Source organism: Dermacentor silvarum, chromosome 7, assembly GCF_013339745.2.
Source record: "Dermacentor silvarum isolate Dsil-2018 chromosome 7, BIME_Dsil_1.4, whole genome shotgun sequence".
Taxonomy (NCBI): Eukaryota; Metazoa; Arthropoda; class Arachnida; order Ixodida; family Ixodidae; genus Dermacentor; species Dermacentor silvarum.
In genome coordinates this window covers 141410849-141437893 of record NC_051160.1, presented here as the reverse complement: position 1 = coordinate 141437893, position 27045 = coordinate 141410849, and the positions used below count along the sequence as shown (strand labels likewise).

General features: G+C 47.8%; 1 protein-coding gene across 1 annotated transcript in view; it reads left to right on the top strand.

Annotated features, from left to right (window-relative positions):
• The first annotated feature begins 7981 nt into the window (after nt 1-7981).
• The window catches only part of LOC119459231 (BTB/POZ domain-containing protein 6-B-like), a 42278-nt gene continuing 23214 nt past the window's right edge, over nt 7982-27045 (top strand). The window contains exon 1 of the mRNA XM_037721050.2: nt 7982-8148. Coding sequence (XP_037576978.2) covers nt 8006-8148 — 143 coding nt within the window. The 5' untranslated portion in view covers nt 7982-8005. The remainder of the gene's footprint in view (nt 8149-27045) is intronic.

Genomic DNA, 27045 nt, shown 5'->3' with positions numbered 1-27045 from the left:
CGACGAAAATCGCAGTCGCAGGGCCGTTTCTGCGATTTTCGGCTGCGACCAACCGGTTGGTCGCAGCGTCGCAACGTCGCAGCAATCGCTGCGATTTTTCCGTCGAAATTGCGCCGAGAGGTATTTCGCGGTCTGTTCTGGAAAATGGCGGCGGTCGCTCAACGCAACGTTTATAGATACTTTTTTGTCTATAAATATTGGATCAACGAGCCTCGAACAGTGCAACTAATTGAGTGGAGCCTTGGATTACGCAATCGGTACGTAACATCAGCACCGACACGCGAATAGTGCAGATAAAAACTCGTAGGTCAGATTCGGTTCTGTGATTTCTACGAGTTTGTTGACACGCTACGTTGCTAATCTGGCGACGCTGTTTTTTAGGTTAGCTTCGGGTGCTGATAGTACGTACTTTTGCGTGATTTTCCGTTATTCACACGCGCTGCGAGTTGGTAAATACTACGAGGTGTCCCTCACGGGAAGGCATGGCCTTCGGATGTCGTCCCAATTTTCTGGTTCTGAAGACAACTCGCGATATACGAAAACGCCACAGTTTTATCGCCGTATGCTTTTACGGACGGAACAATTTAAAGAATATGCAACTACGGACAAATGCTGTGGTCGCGCGTATAGCGTGACCAAATGCTTGGTCACGCTATACGCGCGACCATTTAGTTGCAGTTGGTTGGTTAGGGCTTTCATGCGCATTTTCCCCAATGAATTATCTCATTTGAAGGTTCTGTTACTTCCGCTGCGAGACGCAAAGCGAACGTGCAAACTGGATATCGTAATGAATGTTCTACAATAGCATATTTCACGCTTTGACTGGGAATAAGCAGTATTGCCAATTTATTTTCGAAGCAATATTTAAACAATTTTTTTTCTAATTTTTCTCATGCATTATTTTTCTCCTGAATAAAAAACCAATAAACATTCAGTGTGTTGCAGACTTTGTATGCTTACTGCATCTGTATTAACCCTCACATTAAAAGGTAATTGCACATTTCGCTTACTTCAATGCATCGAATTACTTTTGTTTATGCTGGTTGTAACATATCGCAGTACTCTAAGAAACTACTTAGCCATAAACATCCTTGCCTTTTCTTGCTTCTCTGTCTCTACTTCCTGTAAAACACATGCAATAATGCGAAAAGCAGGCGAACACCTTGTTTTTATAAGCAGTAGATAACTCATTAAACAAAAGCAGATCAAAATTGTGCAGTGAAGTCAGCCGGTTGCATTCCTTCGTATGAATGATAGTATCTTTTCAAGTGTGGGTGGGTCTTGCATGTCCACAGCTCATAAAGTGAGGCGTAGGTATAGCCCATCAAGATGGAGGCAATGTTGCAAATGAGTCTGCACTTACATGTATTACTGCATAAACTCGTATAACCATATCCCATCATTACTCAATCGAGCTTGCTCAGTCATATTCACCAAAATTCTACTTATCCGAGCTTGCTCCGACTCATATTCACCAAAATTGTACTTGGCCGAGCTTGATCTGACTAATATTCACAAAGATGCTACTCAGGCAAGCTTGCACCGAGTCATATTCACCAAATATCTACTTAGCCAAGCTTGCTCCGACTTATATTCATCAAAATTCTACTCAGGTGAGCTTGCACTGAGTCATATTCACCAAAAATCTACTTGCCGAGCTTGCTTTGACTCATATTCACTAAAATTATACTTGGATCAGCTTTCCCCGACTACCACATGACAATATTCACTCAAAGTTTACTCAACTGAGCTTGCTATTACTCGTATTCACCAAAATTCGACTCAGTCAGGCTGAAACGAACTCAGACTCACGGTTAGTTCGAAGTCTTAGTGAGCCGACATTTGAGTGAGTTCACCGTGCTATGTATACATTACATTATGTGACCTGTGCGGTGAATAAGCAAACATTGTCTATGAGTATGTGTTGCATCGGGTGAAATAAGGACAACTGTAAACACTGCAGTTAGTTTTCTAGAGTTCAACTGACCGTTGCGTGAAAGCTTCGCCTCATGTCGATTCAAGCAAGTGCATTGGATCTGCATCATATTTTTTGACAATCCTGCTGTCTGTCCTAACCATTACTGGGTGGCCACATTTTGTACATTTCAACACAAAGTTTAATAAATGACTGTAGTGCAATATATTAAAAAAAAGATTCTTGCATCACTGCACGTATAACAATCAGAACATGACACAAACACATGCACATAAGATGCACACAAACGATAAATGCATAAACAGATGAAATCAGCTAGCCACCACCTATTGAAAAAAAAAGCACAGGACTACGTATAACCATTCCCCTTGCCAGGTACATGGGCTATAGGAGAAACACACGTGCAACCTAGCAGTTACCTCGAGGTAGTAGCTATGGACGCTTTTGCATTCGCAGCTGGCCACTCAACCACTCAAGTGTGTTCAGTGTGCACTTGTACTTAGGCACACTTTTTATTGTCTGTATCTCAAAAATTTAATGTGGCTCCTCAAAATTTTGAGAATGTTTGGATTCTGAGGCTTGCAAAGGTAAATATTTTTATTCCTTTTTTCGTTCAAGGTGAAGGCTCATACAAACGATTAGAGATATTGTCAGTGCCCCTCACTTTCTCTCGGAACATAAGTGGTCTGTTATTGAGATACTAGCAGCTTTTCAATAGCAAGAAAGGGAATCAGCTTCCCCTGTTTTCAGCATTGGGTTAATGCAGGCACTTCAGGGAGGCATAAAGTTTTGCTATAACAATAGGTTCGGGAATACCAGATTAGACTGTACCTTGACACTTTCCTTGCACTTTCTTATTTTGGTCAAATAACCCAGTTTGAAATGGCTCCAGTTAGCATGCTCTAACATTGGTCTAATATAGGTTAAGAACATGACTAGCTTAACAGACTGGGATGCTGGCTTTCATTTCCAGGAAAGGAATCATAGCACCTGCTCCAGTTGCATATGTTTTTGGTTATCAGGGGTATTCAGGGATATCAGGGTATCAGGGTTATTATTATCAGGGATATCAGGTGTTATCAGGGATAACGTGCTGAAGCAGCTAGAAGCACACGCATGCCATTAGCGGATAGTTTCGATAGCTTCTTACATTACACTTGCCACCATGAATACAAAATTTTAGCGTTCGATTTTGTTATTAAACAAACAAACGTACTCCTAACAAGGTGTTTTAATGTTAGCCGTGTGGCTACGCGGCTGCGCTACGTACTGCAGCATATTAACTTAAGCTTCTTGATACAGATTCACAGCACACTAACAGCGCAAGAAACAGGACGAGAAAATAGAGGACGCCCATGTCTGCCAGCATGATACGATTCTACGTACACAAGTGACTGCAGCTCCTAAAAAAATGTGGTGTCGGCTTTTACTCCTTTCGAAATATTCAGAGAGCACTTGTATGAATAATTACAGCACAGGCGCCGAGACGGACGAGTCAGGCTGGCACTAAGATAAACGTTCACAACACAAACTCCATTGCACGTTCAGTAATTACACACAGATCATTTGCGGCTTTGTTCAGGGGCAGACGTGAGCTTTTGGGTTGGTGCTTGCTGCTAAGTTTTGTGCAAGAATATTGCTAGGAGCAGGAACCACTAATGCGCAATCACGAGCAATACACACACACATCCGTTTTTCAGAAGCTGACGTTAATCACGGGTAGCGCGAGGGTCTCTGCGTTGACATGACGACTCCGCCGAATCCCGAATACTGCATATGCGATGACAACAGCTATAGGGGCTTGTTGATAGGTCCTCTTGTAATTTGTTTAACCGCAGGTAGAACGACACAGGCATAAAACACACACGAGACAGCACACAACGCTGAACGACGACCTGCGAACAGCTGTTTACGTCCGCCATTTCTCCTCGTATTGAACTTCACAAACCGCTGTTGCGCACTCCAAAACAAACAAAACTTTGAAGCGTTTTTAAATTACAAAACGCACGTATTATTTGATCCTAATAAAGAGAGGTCAATTATATTATAACGCGCACGTCTTTTTCATTACATTAAACGAATTTATGCGGCGTGTGCGACAAAATCTGGCAGCAAGCAACCCTGGGCGTCGCATATCGCATTGTTGACATCGCACCATGTGAAATGGCCGTTGCGAATTTCGCATCTGCGAAAATCGCAGCTGCGATAATCGCAGTGCAAAATCGCACCATGTGAAACAGCCTTTACAATTCACTGTTGGCATACTTCAATTCTATCTGGCTGGGAGAAGTGCCCCTCCCTATCGATTGGAAGACAGCACTTGTCACCTTTATTCCTAAACCTGGCAAAGCCGTAAATCCGGACAACCTCCGCCCCATCTGACTCACCTCTTGTGAGGGCAAGTTAATGGAGACGATGGTGCGGGACCGGCTGTCTACTTTCACGGAAGACCATAACACATTTGCGGACACCATGTTCGGGTTTCGCCCCCACAGATCCGCACAGGATGTCATCCTTCAACTTAATCGGGAAGTCCTAGACCCCATCGAATGCCCCCATAACGACAAGGTGGTTCTGGCCTTGGACCTTAAGACAGCATTCGACAACTTCACTTATGAAATCATCCTAATTCATCTTTCTCAAACCAACTGTGGGCGTAATGCTTTTCAGTACGTCTTACAATTTCTAACACAGAGACACGCATACTTGCACATACAGGACACTGAGCACGGCCCATACACTCTAGAGTCCAGAGGTACACCACAGGGCGCTGTACTCTCCCCCCTATTGTTCAATCTCGCCATGAAGAACTTGACTGCCCAGCTGCAGGCTGTCCCGGGGGTGCAACACGCACTCTACGCGGACGACATCACCATCTGGGCCACGCAAGGTTCTTTGGGAGACATGCAGGTCAACCCGCAGCAAGCGGCGACCATAGTGGACTGATATGCTCACGCTTGCGGCCTCCAATGTTCCCCCCAAAAGTCTGATTTCTTGCATCTCCGCCCCTCGCCCAAATGCACGTCCAAAATTGCTCTCTCTCTAGAGTATGGTTGAAACCCTGAACAACCTGAGATTAGAGTCCTCGGACTTTTCATCAACCAACACCGCCGGTCCGACACAACACTAGGGAAGCTGCGGAAGGTGGGGGACCAGGTGGGCCGCATGGTCCGCCGGGTTTCCAACAGGCGCGGGGGTCTCAGATGCAAAGATGCCTTGCGGCTGGCCAATGCATTTGTGACTAGTCGAATCTTGTATTCGACTCCGTACCTCCATCTCCGCAAGCATGACGAGGACGCCCTTGAGGTCACCCTCCGAAAGATGGTTAAGCGGGCCCTTGATCTCCCGGTCAGCACCTCTAACCAGCGCCTTCTGGGCCTGGGGATGGTGACTACGTATCGGGAGCTCAAGGAAGCTCATCTTACCAACCAAATCACACGACTTTCTCAGACACTGTCGGGTCGCCGCCTCCTTGCCCGACTACAGCTCCAACCTCTCAGACAGATGGAAGAGCGCGTACGTACGCCACAAGAATGGCGCTATGCCCTGCACGTGCGCCCTCTTCCCCGGAACATGGCACGCACACACCATGATGGCAGACGCCTGGCTCAGCCGGAGGCCCTGGCGCGCCATTATGATTCCGAAGCCGGCGTTTTCTACGTGGATGCCACCGGCCCACACCATGGGCAATGGTTTACAGCCGCGGTGGTCCACGAAGGCAAAACAGTTGACGGCCTTAGCTTTCGCGCTAGAGACATAACAAATGCGGAAGAAGTCGCCATTGCGTTGGCTGCATCCGATTCTCGCTCTCAAACCATCATTACCGACTCGCGAGGGGCCTGTCGGAACTACTAACAGGGTCAGATTCCATTCCTGGCCTATCGCGTCCTTCAATCTAGCTGCCGAACCGGGGACCCCGACCACCGATACGTTGTTTGGGCTCCTGCTCACATGGGATTAGAGGGAAGTGAGGCAGCGGATGCTGCCGCCCGCGCGCTTTCTCACCGGGCTCCTTTTTTCTCTGACTCCGCCGATCAGGACTCAACCCCCAACCCAATCTGCTCGTATACAGAAATTACAGCTTACTATCAATCCGGCCACGAACTCTACTACCCCCGCCCGTGTAGAGATCTCAAAAAGGAGGAGGAGCGTCTCCTGCTCCGCCTCTTCACGAACACTATGCCGTGCCCGGCGGCTCTTAAACATTTCGATCCGGCCTTTACTGGAGCTTGCCCGCACTGTGCGCAGAAGTCCTCGGACCTCTACCACATGGTGTGGGCTTGCCCATCCAACCCTGCCTTTTCCCCCTTACCCAGCGCTACCCGGGAGGACTGGGAGGCTGGCCTGCTTGGCTGCTCAGACCTACGGGCCCAAAAGGCCCTGGTTCAGCGCGCCCAGGTGGCGGCTACCGCCACTGGGGTCCCGTACTAGGGACTCCACCTAGTATTTGTAAGGGGCGGCCTCTTCAGGGTCGTCCCGAGCATACCTCCTAGTACTTTTTGTCATGCAATTAAAAGTTTTTCACTACCACCACCAGGGTATGCGTGCAACGGGTTTATAGCTATTCTGTCTGTTCCCCTGTGAACGGGTGGAACGTGATATCAAAACTGTTTTAATCCGAAAGCATTATATGTCACATGAGGCAGAAAAGCCGGCGTTGTAGGCAACGAGTGGTACCAAAGATCATCATCATCATCATTGACGTCATCAGCGTGTTGAATGACGTCAGCAGTAATACAGAATTAAAGTTAGAGTAAGGTAACTTAAGGTGGAGTAAAGTGTAATTAAGGTTGTTACAAATTAGGGCAAGCTGGATTAAAGTGGATTAAGGTTGGTACAAATAAGAACAAGGTGGATTACGGTAGAGTTGTGAAGGACACGTGACAAAGTATGATGTGACGTATCATGGACGCAACCATTTAAATGGAGAAGTCAAAATGCTTTCGCTTTCAAATCACGGAAGAATGCTTAAGTGACAGTTGTTTTTTTTAAAATTGTGACTGGCTGAATGTATGGCAAGGCGCCCGTTTTATGGTGGCGATTGGTTATCGCAGATTGACTGGACTTTCCCTCTCTGTTATACCGAGTGACAGCCGACGGCGGGAACGACAATGCCTGTGAGTGATTGCTTTTTTCTCTTGCTTTTTTTGCAGACTTCCTATCTGTGTAACGCTAGTTTCTGTCGAAAAAAGATTTAATAAAAAAAATCACCCGCCCTTCCCTTGTCGAGAAAATGGGAGTCAGCGAGGCTTGTCGTGTGTCTGTCTGACCTTCGTGGTGATTTTCTTTCTTTCTCTCACTCTTTCTCTTTTTCTCTCTTTCTTTCTCTGACATTCGTGGTTACTTTCTTTCTCTCTCTCTCGATGGGGGCGAAATGCGAAAACACCCGTGTACTTAGATTTAGGCGCACGTTAAAGAACCCCAGGTGGTCCAAATTTGCGGAGCGTGCCTCATAATCAGATCGTGGTTTTGGCACGTAAAACCCCATAATTTTTTTTTCATTCTCTCTATTTATATTTCTCCCTCTCTTTATTTCTTTCCCCTCTTTGTCTCCCTATCTTTCCCTCCTTTCTCTCTTTCTTTCTCTCTTTCTTCTTAGTCCCTGGTATGTGCCATTGAGCTTGGACCTTTTCTGCACTACCGCCAGGATCGGCCCACTTTTCAGCGTGAAGCCGCCGCCGCCGACACTTGTGAGCCTATAAAGCTTCGCTTAAAAGCACTGTGATCCCCGAGTCATTGCTGCAGTATCTGCGTCACACACGGTTGCATGCGTTTATTTGGTGCACCATTTTGAAACGCACAGTTAGTTGTCGCTAGCCGCGTGCACGTCTGCGGTGCCCGGGTATTCCGTAAACCATAACACGTATAGCTTACACGTGACGTGGGCTGTCTTGCTTATGCAGAGAAAACATTACAGTGAAAGACACTTGCATGGCGGCCAATTCCAATCTGTTTTGTAAAGATGCTTCTGAAAATGCCGACGTTGTTTTGCAGTTGAACTTCGAGAAATTCCTGCAAAGCGGTGAGCACGCCGATGTGGAGTTCGTCGTGCAACCTGAAAAATTCGACATGTCGAAGAATTTCAAGGCTCACAAGCAACTACTGGCTTTAAGTAGCGAAGTTTTCGAAGCGATGTTCTACGGTCGGCTTGCCGAAAAAGACACCGTGGTCATCACGGACCTCCACCCTGATGGGTTCTACGGCCTTCTGAAGTGAGTACTTTGCAGCCGTGTTGATTCGCCATCGTCATAGGCATGACCCTACTATGTTTTTCGAATGTCACATGACCTCGATCCAGCAAAGGCCCGCGTTTATTGTTCACAAAGCGTGTAGGCGTGGCCTTTACGAAGCGCTTCAGCGTGCCGACTATCTCAATTGTGATTCTTGTAAATGAATGTATTACGTCCTTTTACAGTGAAACTGTTAGTGCAACTAGAAGCACTGAAAGGTGTTACGTCTGTTTTGACGGTATTCGAAAACAGATCTAATCACTGAAGAAATTTATTCAGGAAGTAGGGAAAATGTTAAGGGTTTTATGTAGGCAAATTAAGAACTGTGCGTTTTATCGGAGATAAATGAAAAATGCTTAACTTTCGCTTGCGGCCTGTCAGCAGCCGTTACATTAAGTTAGCTCACTACCCTGCTGCAAGGACCAAAGACGGCAGCGTTTTCACATTTGTCGACAAAGTGGGGTCCAGTCAATTGGTGACGCGCGCCGAAACATTAAAGCGCGTACGGTAATTTCGTGCTTTTGAAAATTATTAATACTAGCATTCTCCAAATTTCTATGCGTTAACTAGGCCTGTAGTAGTAGTACCCGGTGACCTCGGTGAACTATATGCGGGACACGTTCATATTTCGTTTAACTAGATAGCATGCGGTGCGTAACTTGCGATGCATGTACAATTTGTGAAGGTTCATTACAGCCTTCGTAGAAAATTACTGATTCAAGTGTTCCAGAGTGTCATATGCGGCTGTTTTTCGCGTTGTTTTTCCATATTCTTAAACCAAGTCTACATGGAACCGTGTTCACGTTTGGTGGAACTGGTGAGCATAGTAAATGTAATGCCTTTCATGTTCCTAATAACTCAGCCCTTATTTTCTTCGCTATTTTCACGCGTCATATGAGGTTTGTAGTTGATTTACCTGAAGTACTCGGTCAACCGAACGAGGCACCTCGTTTATATTTGGTGAAAAGAAGGGGTAGGTTATGGATGGTGGGCAGGCAGAGTTCAGCGTGTGTGGGGTAATTGAGGCTGTTGTAATAAATAATAGCGCCTTCGTCGTTCCATCGGCGTCAATCTTTTTTCGTCATATCATTGTGTAACCATACTGTCGTCATTCAATCGTGATTATGCCACTCTTATGATTGCGTCATCTTCCGACAGTCGCTGTCTTGCCCTTATGTCGTCGTCGTCACGCTGTCGTCGCTATTCCATCGCTGCAATTTAGGAATCTACATCTCACTGTCGTCATGCCGTTATGTGCCTTTGTCGTTCGATGAATATAATTTCTTCGTCATTTAATCGTCACTGTGTCGGCGTCATACAGTCGCCGTCGTGCTTCCATGCTGACCTTAGCTAGCGAGCGCCATAGCTAAGTGGGACGACATCGGGATAGACGTCATGTAGCCGGAGTAGTGAAACAAAGAATTGCTATTACGCGTGGTAAATGAGCGTGGCGTTACGAATATGGTCAGTCGCTACACTACTCAATCGCTATTGACATTACCCTCGTCAGTCATCGATAGATGAGTTCTGTCGTAACTTTTTTACTGGTCATGGAAGTCCCCTCGAAGTTTGACTTAGGACAGAAGCTGCGGATATGCACGCGACCACAAGTGAACGGGCGGTGGCTCTGCCGCCGGCGTATGGGGGACGCAGGCTAATTCAATCGCAGATGCGTCTTCGGGCGTAATAGCGACCTGCAATAGGGCCAGTACACGATAAATTAGCACTTTTAAGAGTGATTTCTGTCGACAACTTACACCCTTCATGGATCGTAAGGCTGAGTTACAAACCGATTTACACCTTAAGAACCCTTAGAGGGACACTAAAGGCACGTATATAGTCGAGCTAAAGTGATAGATTAAAGGTTGAGAACGTCTAAGGCGTCAATATTATCGCCAACAGAGCTTTAGTAATCGAGAAATTTAGGTAAATGCAGGACATGTTTGGACTCCCCCGGGAAATTCAAGTACTTCTCCGATGACGAAGGCACTCCTCACTATAATTCTGTCACTAGTACTCAACCACTCGTAATAAAAATATAATTGTATTGCATATAAAACTAAAGAAAATGCTACTTGTCCAGTTTTATGTGATTTTTTAGAAAGGACTCAATGAAGTTACCCTTGCCAACAACGCGGTCGCCCGAAAGGTTTCGTTTTCGCTGGACTCTCCACTGCCCGCCCTTACGCGTTTCAGTAGTTCCGTTATCGCGTAGTGCTGCGCTGGTTTTGCTGGCTCGCGAAACTCGCACGAACTGCGAGTAGCAGAGACTGCCACTTCCCTGTCATGTCGCCGGATTCCCTGTGAAATTGTGTGAATGAATTGAATTCTGTGGTTTTACTTGCCAAAAGTTTGATTATAAGACACGCCGTAATGCGGGACTCCGGATTTATTTTAATCACCAGGGGATCTTTAACGTGCCCAGAATGCACGGGACGCTATCGTTTCTGCATTTCGCCCCTATCGAAATGCGGCCGTCGCGGCCGGAATGTGATCCCGCGACCTCGTGCTTAGCAGCCCAGCACTCGCGACGCTACCGCGGCGGGTAGGGATTCTCGAATGGCCCACGCCACTTGGCCAAGAGTAGCTGCGGCGGCAAACACCATAGGCGAATCCAACGCTCTGTCTTGGCTCGGTTTCTTCATAGCTGCGCATTTGCGTTTTGCGTAGAAAACTGTAGCGCCGTATGTCGGGCGCCGTTTTACTAACTGATCACTGTAAAGGGCGGTGATGGCGTATGCAACATCACCACTCCTCGATCGGGGGCGGGCGATTTGAATTGCGCTAAAGGTATGCGGACCCTTCAGACGCAATTTCCTCGTAAGCAAAGTCTTTTCTTGGCACGAAATAGGCGCTGCGAGGTTTGCGGAATGGTATTTAACCAGTCCCCATCGACTTAGTATTTGCATTTGGCGTCCCTTTAAGGGTGTAATTGGTGTACGGTGTTTTAAACGGATAGACAACCGCTCAGAACATGAATCGAGACAACCACGCTGATGGAAAGATCGTACTGGTGAAAACGAGCTATGTTTTATTGCGATAGCAATTATATAGACACTCCAAGTGCATATTCCCCGTCGCCGTCGTAGTGATGTTCCGTATAAAGTCCACCGGCATTAAAATCGTCGCCGCGCGACGTGCGTTGTGTGTGCGAGTGAAAGCGTGCGAGGGCGAGACGGCAACCGCAGCCTAATCTCGCGCACGCGACAGAGGAAGGCGGCCGGAAGCGCAGGCTCTTCGTTCACGCGCGAGGAACGGGGAGGAGGTGAGGGAGACGGGAGGGGGGGGGGGGTAGTTGCGTTCTGCTTAGCTTCTGCTGCTCACGGAGCTATCTTGAAAGCGATCTGCGACGCGGCCGAAGCTAGTACACCGTAGCCGAAGTGTGCGCCCGCGGGAGCCTCATTTTCAAAGCGATCTGCGATGGGAATTCGCCGAGTGGCGGTAGCTTCGTATGCGCTGCGCTTTTGTCGTTTAGTTCGAGTTAAGCGAGAACCAACGCAAAGGTCAATTTGCTCGCTGGCGCTGGTGCGCTTTATAATAACTCCAGCGTTTTGCCGAGCTCCCGCGGTCATCGAGCGATATGTGTTCATGTTTACCTGTGCGCGCGTGACACCGTGCTTGTTTATTTAGTTAGTAAGCGAATCATCATCATCATCAGCCTATATTTATGTCCACTGCAGGACGAAGGCCTCTCCCTGCGATCTCCAATTGGCCCTGTCTTGCGCTAGCTGATTCCAACTTGCGCCTGCGAATTTCCTAACTTCATCACTCCACCTAGTTTTCTGCTGTCCTCTACTGCGCTTCCCTTACCTTGGCACCCATTCTGTAACTCTAATGGTCCATCGCTTATCTACCCTATACGCATTACATGGCCTGCCTAGCTCCATTCCTTTCTCTTAATATCAACTAGAATATCGGTTATCTCCGTTTTCTCTCAGATCCACACTGCTCTCTTCCTGTCTCTTAACGTTACGCCTAGCATTTCTGGTTCCATGTTAGCACCGGTGAAATGCAATTAATGTACTCTTTTCTTTCAACGACAATGGTAAGCTCCCAGTTAGGATTTGGCAATGCCTGACGTATGCACTTCAACTCAATTTTATTCTTCGGTAAATTTCCTTCTCACGATCAGGGTCCCCTGTGAGTAATTTACCTAGATAAACGTACTGCTTTACAGACTCTAGAGGCTGACTGGTGATTCTGAATTATTGTTCCCTTGCCAGGCTATTGAACATTATTTTTGTCTTCTGCACATTAACGTTCAACCCCACTCTTATACTTTCTCGGTTAAGGTTCTAAATCATTTGCTGTAATTCGTCCCCATTCTGGCTGAATAGGACAATGTCATCTGCAAACCGAAGGTTGCTGAGATATACGCCGTTATTCTAACTCCTAAGCCTTCCCAGTCTAAGAGCTTGAATACTTCTAAGCATGCAGTGAATAATATTGGAGAGATTGTGTCTCCTTGCCTGACCCCTTTCTTGATAGGTAACTTTCTACTTTTCTTGTGGAGAACCAAGGTTGCTGTGCAATCCTTGTAGATATTTGCCAATACATTTACGTATGCATCCTGTACTCCTTGGTTACGTAATGCCTCTATGACTGCTGGTATCTCTACTGAATCAAATGCTTTTCATAATCTATTAAAGTCATATAGAGAGGTTGGTTGTACTCCGCAGATTTCTCTATTACCTGGTTGATGACATGAATATGATCCATCGTAGAATATCTCTTCCTGAAGCCAGCTTGTTCTCTTCGTTGGCTGAAGTCAAGTGTTGCCCTGATCCTATTTTAAATTACCTTGGTGAATATTTTATGCAATACTGAGAACAAGCTAATGGCTCTATAATTCTTCAATTATTTAACGTTTCCCTTCTTGTGGATGAGTATAATGTTTGCGTTATTCCAGCGTTCTGGTACACTTGAAGTCGTAAAGCACTGCGTATAAGGGGCCGCAAGCTTTTCAAGTATGATATCTCCTCCATCCTTGATTAAATCGACTGTTATTCCATCTTCTCCAGCAGCTCTTCCCCTGGTCATGCCTTTCAAGGCCCTTCTAACTTCATTGCTAGTTATAGAAGAGGCCTCTGTATCCTGTTTATGACTACGTCGAATGAAAGTAGCTTGGCTGCTCTAGGAAATGTACTGGTCAGTATAAAATTCTTCCTCTGCTTTTACTACGTCATCAAAATTGCTGATATTACCCTGCTTATCTTTCAGTGCATACATTTTGCGTTGTCCTAGGCCTATTTTTTCACTGATTTCATGCTGCGTCCATTTTTTTACTGCTTTCTCAATCTTTTCCACGTTATGATTTTGGATATCCCTTACTTTCTTCTTGTTGATCAGTTTCGACAGTTCAGCGAATTTTATCTGACCTCTCGAGTTTGACACTTTCATGTTTTGCCGTTTCTTTATTAGGTCCTTTGTTCCTTGGGAGAGCTTACCTACCGGTTGCCTTGGTGCCTCACCTCCCACTTCAATTGCTGCTTCTGAGATCAACCTAGTTACGGTTTCATTCATTACCTCTATGTTGTCTTTATTTTCCTGTTCTAAAGCTGCATATTTGTTTGCGAGCACCAGCCTGAATTGGTCTGCTTTTACCCTTACTGCCTCTAGGTTGGCCTGTTTCCTCTTCACTAATTTTACTCTTTCTCTTTTCAAATTGAGAGAAATCCTAGACCTCACTAACCTATGGTCACTGCACTTTACCCTACCTAACACTTCTACATCCTGCACTATGCTTGGATCGGCAGAGAGTATGAAATCTATTTCATTCCTTGTTTCTCCATTAGGGCTTTTCCAGATCCACTTCCTGTTGCTGCGCTTCCTGAAGAAGGTATTCATTATTCGGAGCCTATTCCTCTCCGCGAATTCTACCATCTCTCCTCTAGTGTTCCTAGAATCGATGCCGTAGTTGCCAATTGCTTGCTCACCAGTCTGCTTTTTCCCCACTTTCGCATTGAAGTTACCCATTACTACACTATACTGAGTTTGTACCTTTCTCATTGCTAATTAGACATCTTCGTAAAACTGTTCTATTTATTCATCATCGTGACTGGAGGTTGCGGCGTAGGCTTGTGCAACCTTCATTCTATACCTCCTATTCAGCTTTATTACAACTTCTACCATTAATGCTGTAGAATTCATCAATGTTGCCCGCTATGTCCTTATGGGCTTGAAATCCTACTCCGAATTCTCTCCTATCTGGAAGACCTCTGTAGCAGAGGGCGTGGTTAGTCAGCACTGTACAAGCCTCACCAGTTCTCACCTCACTAAGGCCAATAATATCCCAGGCAATACCTGATAATTATTCAAATAGCCCTGCTAAGCTAGCCTCACTCGATAGGGTGCGCGTGTTGAATGTTGCCAGGTTCAGTTTCCATTGACGGCTTGTTTGGACACAGAGATTCTTAGCACCCTCTGCCGCGTAGCAGGCGTGACCGCCGCCTTGGTCAGGTGCCCCGCACAGCCGCTGGGGACTGAGGGTCATAGGTAAATTGGAGGAGTCATTTTGGAGGTAGCGGCCGAATACTGCACCAGGGAGGCCAATTCCTGTTCTGGTGAGGGAGACTTTGTTGAAGCTTAGTGGGCCTTTGTAATTTGGTTGCACCTTGACTAGTATAGCCCCACTAGCGCTCGGCGATTTTAGTTTTTTTTGCCGGCGTCAGGCACCACTCCATGCTTGAAAATGTAGTGGACTGGCGGAAGATTCGGACTTACGACCGCCAGCTTACTAAAAATGAATAAATAAAAAAAATAAAAATTAAAGAAATCGTACAGAACATTACACTTCTAGGTATACAACACCGTCATCCTCCAACTTCACTGCAGGATGACCCTAAATTAATGGTCATTGAACGATGATATGCGGCACAAACGCCACGAACTGTCTGTTCGTATTCTATATCCGTTATTAACGGACATAATAGTATCACTGAGAGCCTCGTGGATTTCACGGAAGTACTATCAGACTCGCTCTCACTTTTCGGTCAACACTCTTGGGTGCGGCCCACGAAAAAAAAAAAGAAACGCGCAAATTTTCGCGTTGCAGCCTACTAGTATATTCGCGCTTATTTATAAGTACTTACACGCACTAAATGGCAGTCAAATGCTGCCGTCTTCTAAGTACTCGTGTGAGACACGCACAGCCTTAGACATACCCTTACATAATACGTCGAAGAGAAATGAAATCTCTAGAGTATACCATTATTAAAGGCGATCCGCGCAGCCCATTTCTAAGGCATGGTACTCTCCTTGTGTGTGTGGCAACAAACATCCGGCGATTTCTAAAAATCAGCTGAAGTAGACTGCAGAATAACCAGTATCTAACCTTATACAGCGTTATTTTTTCATAACTCGCGAAATACGAAAATAAAGTCTTAGTTCGCATGAGTTTCCGTTAAACTATCTACATATCTCTGCGAAGAAAAACAAGTGATGCTATCCTTTCTCGAGCGTTCAGCTGTCACGTTTTCCTGAAAGTCAACATCAAATTAACTCGTAATTCATCTTTTACAGAACGTTCCTAAAACTCAAAGTTGTTCCAATGTATCCTCAGAGAAATGAATAATAATGAAAGCGACTTGCCAAACGTGTCTCGAGAGAAATACACTACTGTCAAACAGAACGCGACTTGGCACGAGCTCGCGCAGAAGCGTCGCTCATCAACTGGCGCAACTTGCGCGTGACCTTCCAAACTATATGATACGACGCCCGTTAATCGGCGTGTCGCTTTCTCGAAACTATGCCGTACCGTGAGACCACGACGTTTTTGGCGCCCGTTAATCGCCGTGTTGATGACTCGAAACTATGCCGCTCCGTGACACTGCCCCCCACTTTCAGAATATTACAACATAATATTCACTTGCACGAGTGACATTTTCGGGCAAAAAAATTTAATCCAACAGAACACTACACGTCTATGCATACAACAACAAAATCCTCCAACTTAAATGCAGAATGACCCTAAATAATTTATAATTGAAATTTCATATGTTCGTACTCTACATCCGTTATTAACGCACGTAATAGTGCCACTGAGAGCCTCGTTGACTTCACGGATGTACTATCAGACTCGCTCTCACTTTGCGGTCAGAACCCTTGCGTGTGACGCACGCATTAAGGAAACAAAGACCAGGAACTTGCACAAATTACGCGTTCAAGACTACAAGAACATTCGCGCTTATTTATAGAAACTTCCACGAACTAAATGAAACTCAAATGCTGCCGTCTTCTAAACACACGTGCGAGACACGCACAGCCTTAGACACACGCTTACATAATACGTCGAAGAGAAAAGAAATCTGTAGAGTATACCATTACTAAAAGCGATCCGCGCAGTCCGTTTCTAAGGCGTGGTACTCTCTACGTGCGTGTGGCAAGAACCTGCCGGCGATTTCTAAAAATGAGCTGAAGTAGACTGCAGAATAACCAGTATCTAACCTGATACAGCGTTATTTTTCATAACTCGCGAAATCCGAAAATAAAGTCTTAGTTTAACGGAAACTCATGCGAACTATCTACATATCTCTGCGAAGAAAAACCAGTGACGCTACCCTTTCTCGAGCGTTCAGCTGTCAGGTTTTCCTGCAAGCCAACATCAAATTAACTCGAAAATTTATCTTTTACAGAAAGTTCCTAAATTTACAGAACGTTCCTATAACTCAAAGTTGTTCCAAAGTATCCTCAGAGAAATGAATAATAATGAATGCGACTTACCAAACGCGCCTCGAAAGAACTGCATTACTGTCAAACAGAACAAGTCGTGTTCTGTTCGACTTGTCAGTAAGCGAACATTTACAACTTTATACGGCCGATAAAACTACTATCCTTATTTCGTATAGCTGTCTACTAATTTGCTATCGCAATCGATGCTTCGCCTTTCGGGCGAAAGGGCGACGTTTTTTCTCATTAACGGTGAATTTATATTAACACGAAAGTGTTTTATGCCGGGGTCCACCAAGACTTCACTGACGTATTTCCGTCACGGATATGACGTTCTTACAATGTACACGAACATAATACAAAGAAAGAAACCAGAAGAAAAAGTTCCACAAACATGCAAAATTTGGAAATCGAACCCACGACCTCTCGGTCCGCGACGATAGATCGCCGAGCGTTTAACCCATTGCGCCACAAACGCATTTGCAGAGAGCTACACAGACGCGCCTTATATATCTAACACTCCTCCGTGTACCCGCGCTCTTGCTCGGGGCGGTGCCGCCGCCTACGAGCAGAAAAGAGAAGTACTGCATTATGACACTAACGCGCACCGACAGTGAACGCTTCGGTGGTCTCAGCACTACGACGCCTCGATGCCAGCATTCGAAGGGACGCTGGCATCAAGAAGCACTACCAACGCCACCTAGGTGGCGTTCACCGTACTCAGCACAGCGGAGCGTGGCCTCCGCAGTTAGCTCTGAAAATGTTTCTGAAGTTGATCGCGGTGGCTGCAATTACGACGCGCTGATTTGACTCGGTGACGATTCAGTTACGTGCTTTGTCTTGCGCGTTGTATTAGTGTGTCAGTTACGTGCTTCGTCTTTCGCGTTGTGCTAGCGTGTGCAGCGTAGTGCAGCTTCCATATGCACGACGGTTGCTCATGGTCATCGACGTTGGTAGTCGTGATGGAGGAGACGTGCCACCAGGCGTCAGCGTGGGTGCATCAACGCCTAAGGGCGCTTTAGCCACAAAACACCAATAGACATTATATATCAATGTGCAATAAACATTACACTACTTCTGTGAAGACACGTTTCACTTTCGTGTTCTATACCGATTCCTATATAAGAGGGATCAACCACATTTTTTTTAATTCTTCACTGAAAGTCGCGAATTGGCGCCCCACGCGGCAAAAACATGAAGATGCTTAAGAGGTCTACCACGTGACCTTCTATTAGTTAGGCGGTTCCTGGTCTTCTTGTTAGTACTGAAATTCAGTAAATTCTAAGTTTTTTGAATTTACAATGTGCAGATAAGCCTTCGTTTGTAGCGAGTAGAAACGTGGCGCTGCCTTCGCCTTCGTTTTCTGTGAGGTTGGCTTGACTCGTCTATTGACAGAATGGCGATGACGGGGGCCAGCCAGCCATGGCGTAGGCGTGTACTTGATCTGTACGACAACGTGCGCTTATTTTACCACTTTTTATTCAAAAGTGGTTGAAAAGGTCAAAATGCAGGTGGTGAAACACAGTTGCACTCACTCCGGTGAAAGCAGAACGATGGGCGACTTTCACAATGTGCGAGGCGGGCTATCAGCATCGCTCTCACTTCTCAGCGTTGCTGGAGGAGGGACTCCTTTTTTTAGCGGCTGCTCAGACCGAAAAATTGTGCTTACAATTTTTCAGGCGCTTGTTGAAGTAACAGGTGTAAACACTACCGATGGTTAGCTTTTCGTTACGCCATAAAAAAACAAGGTCCGTCAAAATCAGTTGTCAGTCCCTTTAGCCGAAAACCAGCCATGGTACCTCACTGGATGTGGCATTACGCTGTTGGAGTAGAGGTCTTAGGTTGGACCTTCCCAGCGTTGTTGTTCGATGGGGGAGAAAGTCAAGACCGCTCCTGTATTTAATTAGGCGCACGCGAAGAAGCCCAGGCGGTCAAAATAGTACTGAAGCACTATGGCGTGCCTCAAAATAAGAGCGTGGTTTCGGAACGTATATTAGAGCGCAGCTCTTAGGCGCCCGTTGCTGGGTTTAGCGTCGGCGTCCCTCGACGTAACCACGCGTGCGCTCGTGCCACTGCTCGGGCGTTCGTCGTCTTCTTCCACAGTTGGCTCCGATGCCGCTCATCATGCCAGCGTTCCCATATTGCCCCTCTAGATAGTGCCACTGCTCGCGCCTTCGCTGTCTTCCACAGTAGGCTCCGATGCCGCTCATCATGCCAGCGTTCCCATACTGCCCCTCTATATCGTGCCACTGCTCGCGCCTTCATCGTCGTCGTCTTCCACAGTAGGCTCCGATGCCGCTCATCATGCCGGCGTTCCCATACTGCCCCTCTATATCTTGTCACTGCTCGCGCCTTGATCGTCGTCGTCTTCCACAGCTGGATCCGATGCCGCTCATCATGCCAGCGTTCTCATACTGCCCCTCTATATCGTGTCACTGCTCGGGCCTTCGCTGTCTTCTTCCACAGTTGGCTCCGATGCCGCTCATCATGCCAGCGTTCCCATGCTGCCCATATATATCGTGCCACTGCTTGCGCCTTCATCGTCGTCTTCCACAGCTGGCTCCGATGCCGCTCATCATGCCAGCGTTCCCATACTGCCCCTCTAAATCGTGTCACTGCTCGCGCCTTCATCGTCGTCGTCTTCCACAGCTGGCTCCGATGCCGCTCATCATGCCAGTTTTCCCATACTGCCCCTCTATATCGTCCACTGCTCGCGCCTTCATCGTCGTCGTCTTCCACAGCTGGCTCCGATGCCGCTCATCATGCCAGCGTTCCCATACTGCCCCTCTATATCGTGCCACTGCTCGCGCCTTGATCGTCGTCGTCTTCCACAGCTGGCTCCGATGCCGCTCATGCCAGCGTTCCCATACTGCCCCTCTATATCGCGTCACTGCTCGCGCCTTGATCGTCGTCGTCTTGCACAGCTGGCTCCGATGCCGCTCATTATGCCAGCGTTTCCATACTGCCCCTCTATATCGTGCCACTGCTCGCGCCTTCGCTGTCTTCTTCCACAGTTGGCTCCGATGCCGCTCATCGTGCCAGCGTTCCCATACTACCCCTCTGTATCGTGCCACTGCTCGCGCCTTCATCGTCGTCGTCTTCCACAGCTGGCTCCGATGCCGCTCATCGTGCCAGCGTTCCCGCACTGCCCCTCTATATCGTGCCACTGCTCGCGCCTTGATCGTCGTCGTCTTCCACAGCTGGCTCCGATGCCGCTCATCATGCCAGCGTTCCCATACTGCCCCTCTATATCGTTCCACTGCTCGGGCCTTCGCTGTCTTCTTCCACAGTAGGCTCCGATGCCGCTCATCATGCCAGCGTTCCCATACTGCCCCTCTATATCGTGCCACTGCTCGCGCCTTCATCGTCGTCGTCTTCCACAGTAGGCTCCTATGCCGCTCATCATGCCGGCGTTCCCATACTGCCCCTCTATATCTTGTCACTGCTCGCGCCTTGATCGTCGTCGTCTTCCACAGCTGGATCCGATGCCGCTCATCATGCCAGCGTTCCCATACTGCCCCTCTATATCGTGTCACTGCTCGGGCCTTCGCTGTCTTCTTCCACAGTTGGCTCCGATGCCGCTCATCATGCCAGCGTTCCCATGCTGCCCATATATATCGTGCCACTGCTCGCGCCTTCATCGTCGTTGTGTTCCACAGCTGGCTCCGATGCCGCTCATCATGCCAGCGTTCCCATACTGCCCCTCTATATCGTGCCACTGCTCGCGCCTTCATCGTCGTCGTCTTCCACAGCTGGCTCCGATGCCGCTCATCATGCCAGTTTTCCCATACTGCCCCTCTATATCGTGCCACTGCTCGCGCCTTCATCGTCGTCGTCTTCCACAGCTGGCTCCGATGCCGCTCATCGTGCCAGCGTTCCCACAGTGCCCCTCTATATCGTGCCACTGCTCGCGCCTTCATCGTCGTCGTCTTCCACAGCTGGCTCCGATGCCGCTCATCATGCCAGTGTTCCCATACTGCCCCTCTATATCGTGCCACTCACTGCTCGCGCCTTCATCGTCGTCGTCTTCCACAGCTGGCTCCGATGCCGCTCATCATGCCAGCGTTCCCATGGTTAAATATTAGAGGAAGAGGACGACGACGGCTACTAGCGCGCTCGGCGCGAGCGGCTCGCTCGTGATCTGGCGCTTCTGGACTGACTCGAACGGCCAGTTTGGACGCGTTATTACGGTTCTTCGTGCAATAAACTTCCCCTTCCTGCCCTTCTACTGCGAAGACTCCTTTGTTTTACATTTTTTGGTGCCGAGAAACCCGGGACTCTGTGATGCAAGCGACCCGACAACGAAAGGACTTCGCCGACAACGAAGATGGAGCGGATCAAGGGCAAGCGAGCAACCCAACGAGCTTTGCACACGCGTCTCCGAAACGAGGCAAGCCAACTCATGGAATCGAGTCATTTTAGCGCTCCGGCGCTTCGAGTGCTGCATGACAGACTGAAGAACTGCAACGACGGACTACGGGTGCTCAACGAACAGTTGGAGGGTTACCTCACGGACGAGCAAGCATCCGAAGACTACATCTCGGTCGCGGATTATGAAGACAACGCGGCAGCAACCTTGTCCCTTCTCTGTCACCACATCGAACAACTTCAGTCTCAAACAACCGCGGATCGAGGCCTACCGACACTTAACGACGCCTCAGCTTCAGGTACGATCTCGGGACATCGTGCCCTCGGTGATACCTCAACACCAGTTGTCGGTGCTTCTCGACTTCCGAAGCTCGACTTGGTTCACTTCAATGGAACAGTGCAACAGTGGCAGCCCTTCTGGGACATGTTCAAGCATGCCGTCCACGAAAATACCAGTTTAAGGAACATCGACCGCTTTCACTACTTGAAAACCCTTTTGGCTGGACCAGCGGCCAAAGCGATCGAGGGAATTCAAGTGACGGACGCATCATATGCAGATGCCATCGAAATTCTAACCAACCGCTTCGGCAACGTGAGGATCATCGAGCAGAAGTACTTGGAGAATCTTCGAATGTTGAGACCAGTGAGGTTTTCTACTGACGTGACCGCTATGAGGAATCTCCTGGATACCGTACACATTAACGTGAGAGGTCTCAAGGCTCTTGGACGATCGGAGCTTTCATACGCTGCGATGCTCGTCGAGATTCTAACGAAAGCGATCCCCAATGACATCGTGGTGGAACACTACAAGCGACAGAGCTTACTACAAAAGCCTGATGAGATCCAGTCGTCAGAGACCGAGCTGCGCCATCTATTGGATTTTCTCCGACTGGAGGTCGAAGCTCGTGAAAAAAGTGGTCACCAGGATTCCTGCGTTCGCGACACGCACGATGGAAGGCGTGACAGGAAGACCTGTGCCACGCCTACCGCCTCCGTGTTACACAACGAATCCAGCAAGACGAAAGTAATTGTTTTTTCTGCCTTTCACCCACCCACGTTACGGAAACGTGCACTTCTACAATAAGCATGCAGGAGAAGAAGAGCCTTTTGGCCAAGTCGGGCAGATGTTTCAAGTGCACGATATCAGGCCACCGCTCGAAAGATTGCCGACGCAATAGCCGTTGCGCTACCTGTAAAGGCAAGCATGCAACAGCTGTTTGTGACCCCAACTACGCTAGCAAGAAGAAACCGAGTGAACGAGAAACACCGAGCTTGCATGCTGCCGCACAAGCACCTACAAGCAATTTATTTGAAAATGACATATTACTGCAGACGTTCCGAGTATGGGCTCTAAGCGACTGCAATTCTTGCTATATAAGAGGGGTCCTGGACAACGGAAGTCAGAGAACGTTTATCAGAGAAGATATATCCAGAAAACTAAGCCTGCCAACACTGAAGAAGGTAGATGTTGAAGTGAAAGCGTTCGGTGGTTCGAGCGGTGCGCCAAAAGAGCAGCTCAACTTGGTTAAGGTGACTTTGATGAGCCAATTTGACAGCTCCAAACACGAAATCGAGGCTTTGGAGGTTCCCTTTATCTGTGATCACTTGCTTGAACCTCCACAGTCAGTCATTTGTGCAGAAGCTGACTAATGAAAAGAAGTTTATTGCTGACTTTGTATCGCTTCCTGGCCTAAAAACAGAAGTCGGCATAAGCTTGCTCATTGGAGCCGATCAAATGTGGAAGCTCGTGCTAAACGATGTTTGGTCGCACGACGAAGTGACAGGCCTTGCTGCGATCAACACCAAGCTTGGCTGGACATTTCAAGGGCCTGTACCATGCGACGGTCGCATTTTCAAAGAAGTCCGCGCGCACGTTTGTGTCCTTCGCACGAGTTGCACAGAGACTGACGTGTCTGAAACCTTACAGCACTTCTGGGAGCTAGACAGCATAGGCATTTCTGAACCTTCTACCCACGACGAACATGGAAATGAAGTGGTCCGGCAATTCACGGAGAACATAGCATTCAAGAACGGGAGGTACGAAGTAGCGCTACCGTGGAAATCCGTCAACACATACCTAGCAGACAACCGAAGTGTTGCGGTTCGACGCCTACACGGTTTATTGCGGCGATTTGGTAGTAACGAGGAGCTTCTTCAGCAGTACGACAAGGCAGTCAGGCAGTATGAACTGGATGATCACGCGGAAAGAGTCAACGGAAAAGACTCGGCAGAGAGATGTTACTACATGCCGCACCATGCTGTTATAAGGGAATCATCCTCGACGACACGGCTGAGGGTGGTCTTCGATGCCTCGTCACACACGCATGGAGCAGCGTCTCTGAACGAATTATTAGAAAAAGGACCCAAGATCAACAACAGCATGGTTAAAATGCTTGTGAATTTCAGGCTACACAAGATTGGAATCACTGCAGATGTACAAAAGGTGTTTCTTCAAATCGGCATTCATGAGCCTGATCGCGACGCCTTGCGTTTTTTATGGTTTGACAGCACGCCAATGTCAAGTGAACATGTGCCGAAAATGGTGGAGTATAGGATGACACGAGTGCCATTTGGAACTACAGCAAGTCCATTCCTCTTAACAGCGACGCTCCAATATCATTTCAAGCACATCGATCCTGCGCTGAGATCATCTGCCATGCAACTTGTCGAGAATTTCTACGTTGACGATCTTGTCACAGGAGTTCCTTCTTCAAAAGAAGCTTTCCGTCTTTATAACGAAGCAAATCTCATCCTCAGCAAAGCGGGCATGAAGCTGCAAAAACGGTCCACCAATGATGATGAGTTAAGAAAGTGCATCACTGATAGATCGGACTCTGTCTCAGCAATGGCTCCTACGAAAGTTCTTGGTTTGCTATGGGACACAGCTGCTGACAAGCTTATTCTAAACATGGAATCTCTGTTGCAGATTCTCGAAAAGAAGAACGACACCAAGAGATGTGTCCTTCAGACTACCGCACGGATTTTTGATCCATTAGGGTGGCTATCACCGTTCATCGTTAGGATGAAAGTCCTCTTTCAGAGATTGTGGGAGCATGGCACTGCGTGGGAAGAAGTTATGCCTGAGCAACTTAGACACGAATGGGAAACTTGGTCCGATGAGCTAAAATGCTATCCGGTGTTTTCACTTCCCAGGTGTGAGCTGAAGTTATTCTTGGACAAGCCTTCAAGCTCCCCGCTTCACGTATTTGCTGATGCCAGTTCTGTTGCTTACGGTGCCGTAGCTTATCTCAGAATGGAAGATCAATGCGGTAACGTTGATGTTCAGCTTCTATTTTCGAAGTGTAGAGTAGCTCCAATCAAACGGATCACGTTACCACGTTTGGAATTGATAGCAGCGGTTCTGGCTTCTAGAGTCCTAAAGTTCTTGCGGGAGGCTCTAGAGTCGAGGCAATGGAAAATAGAAGAGCACCTGTGGACGGACTCAACTGTAGCGCTTTGTTGGTTACAAAGCACGACAATCAAGTGGAAGCAATTTGTTTATAACAGAGTTAACGAGATACGTCAAGTAACAGATCCAGACCAGTGGCATCACTGTCCGGGAACACAAAACCCAGCTGATCTGCTGACGCGTGGGCTTTCGCTCACAAACATTCGAAATAGCCAGCTGTTGTGGAAAGGACCTAACTGGCTTCTATGTGCGGCAAATAGTTGGCCAACGACATCTGACGGTCCAGATTCTGGACCGGAAGACGAACAAGTTTCTTCCGAGTTACAAAGAAACGTTCCTGTACTGGTGAGCGCGATAAGAGAACCACTTTTCAGTGCCGAACGATTTAGTTCTTGGTTACGAATGGCAAGAGTGACAGCATGGGTCAAACGCTTCGTGGACAACTGTAGATCGCCAACGTCGCATACAGAAGGATCACTCACAGCTACTGAAGTTCAAGAAGCTGAGAACATCTGGTTCAAGCAAATGCAGACAGATACCTATGCCAACGAGAGAGCCCAACTTGAAGTGGGACAAGACCTCGACAAGACGTCGTCCATAAGAGACCTGCATCCCTTTATTGACGAAAAGGGCGTCATGAGGATTAGAACTCGCCTTCAGTACGCTGATGTCACATACAACGAAAAGACGCCTGTGCTGCTACCGTCCAACCACCCGGTCACGCGACTCGTCATTTTGCACGCTCACAAAACTGTTCTCCACGGCGGTGTCGGTGACACATTAAATGAACTTCGCGCCCAGTTCTGGGTGCCCAGAGTGCGACAAGCAGTGAAGAGAGTGCTACGAAAATGTGTGATTTGTGCTCGTTTCCGACTCAAGGCTGCGAGTGCACCGGCAGCCCCTCTTCCCAGTGATCGTGTGTGCAATTCGCGCCCTTTTGAGGTTACGGGAGCTGACTTTGCAGGGCCAGTTTTTGTGAAAGATTGCAATGGCGTTAAAGTGTACATAGTGCTATTCACGTGTGCAGCGGTTAGAGCAATTCACCTTGAGCATGTGCTTGGACTTACTACTAACGCTTTTCTCATGGCTTTCAAAAGATTTTGTGCAAGACGTGGAACACCGCGAATAGTTTACTCAGACAACGCTACTACATTCAAGAAAGCTGCACGTGAGCTAGCTAGCATGTACCAGTTGTTGAGGAAAGAGGAAGTCAGCCAGTATTGCTCTACCCACGGCATAACTTGGAAATTTATTGCAGAGAGAGCTCCTTGGTGGGGTGGTTTTTGGGAGCGGTTAGTTAGGATTGTGAAGATGTGCCTTCGCAAGTCATTGGGAAGGGCGTCTGTTGACCTACAACAACTGAGCACTTTGCTGACTGAAACAGAAGCCGTTGTGAATTCCAGACCCATAACTTCCATTTACTCTTCTCCTAAAGAGCCAGACATTCTAACCCCGTCTCATTTTATTGCGATAGCAATTATATGGACACTCAAAAGCAGATTTCTGCCGTCGGCGTCGCCGTCGCCGTCGCCGTGAGGTTCCGTATGACGTCATTTGGAGAACAAATCGTCGCCGCGCGCCGAACGCTGTATGTGCGAGTGAAAGGGCGCGAGAGGCGCGTCTTTCACGGGGAGTGAACGCACGGCGGAGAACAAACGCGCGTTCTGCGCCGTGCTCGCTAAAGGGCTGCAGAAGTAGGCGTCTCTGTTATCCTTCACAATCACCATGTATGTAGAGCAAACGCGCCTTCTTCCGACGAGCGAGAGGCCGTGGGGGAGGGGCAGGGAAGGGAGGCGACGTTTAGCTGCGGCACGCAGTGCCTATTTATATCAGAGGCTCCGGCAACAGTCACCAACGCCGCACGCATTTTGAGCGAACGCGGGCAAAACGCCGATGGCGTCGACAACAGTTCTGCGTGTTGCCGATGCTGCTGCATGTCCAAATTTATACAGCTGATAAAGCTAATATCATTACTCCGTATAGCTCTCTACAAGTTTGCTATCGCAATTGATGCTTCGCCTTTCAGGTGAAACTGCGACAACTTTTTTTGTTAGGCAGCCGTCTCTTGTCTAATCCTAAAACGTCTGATGAACAGGGAGAAAGAAAGACTCAGCTGCTCAGTTTATGGGTCCACAGGCAGCTAATAATGGAACAACTGGGGAAGCGATGGCTTCGTGAATATCTACTGACACTTCGAAGCGTTCACTTGAGGAAAGCATCAAAAGCTTATAGCATCAGTAAAGGTGATGTGATTATTCACGAAGACAAGGCTCCCAGAATGTTCTGGAAGATTGGGGTAGTAAGTGACTGCATCCGAAGTAAAGATGGCAACGTCCGTGCGTGTAAAGTTAAAATACCCAGTGGCTCACAGATGATCCGACCTGTGCAGAAATTGTACCCTTTAGAACTCGCCACCTCAGGCCCAGGAGTGTGTT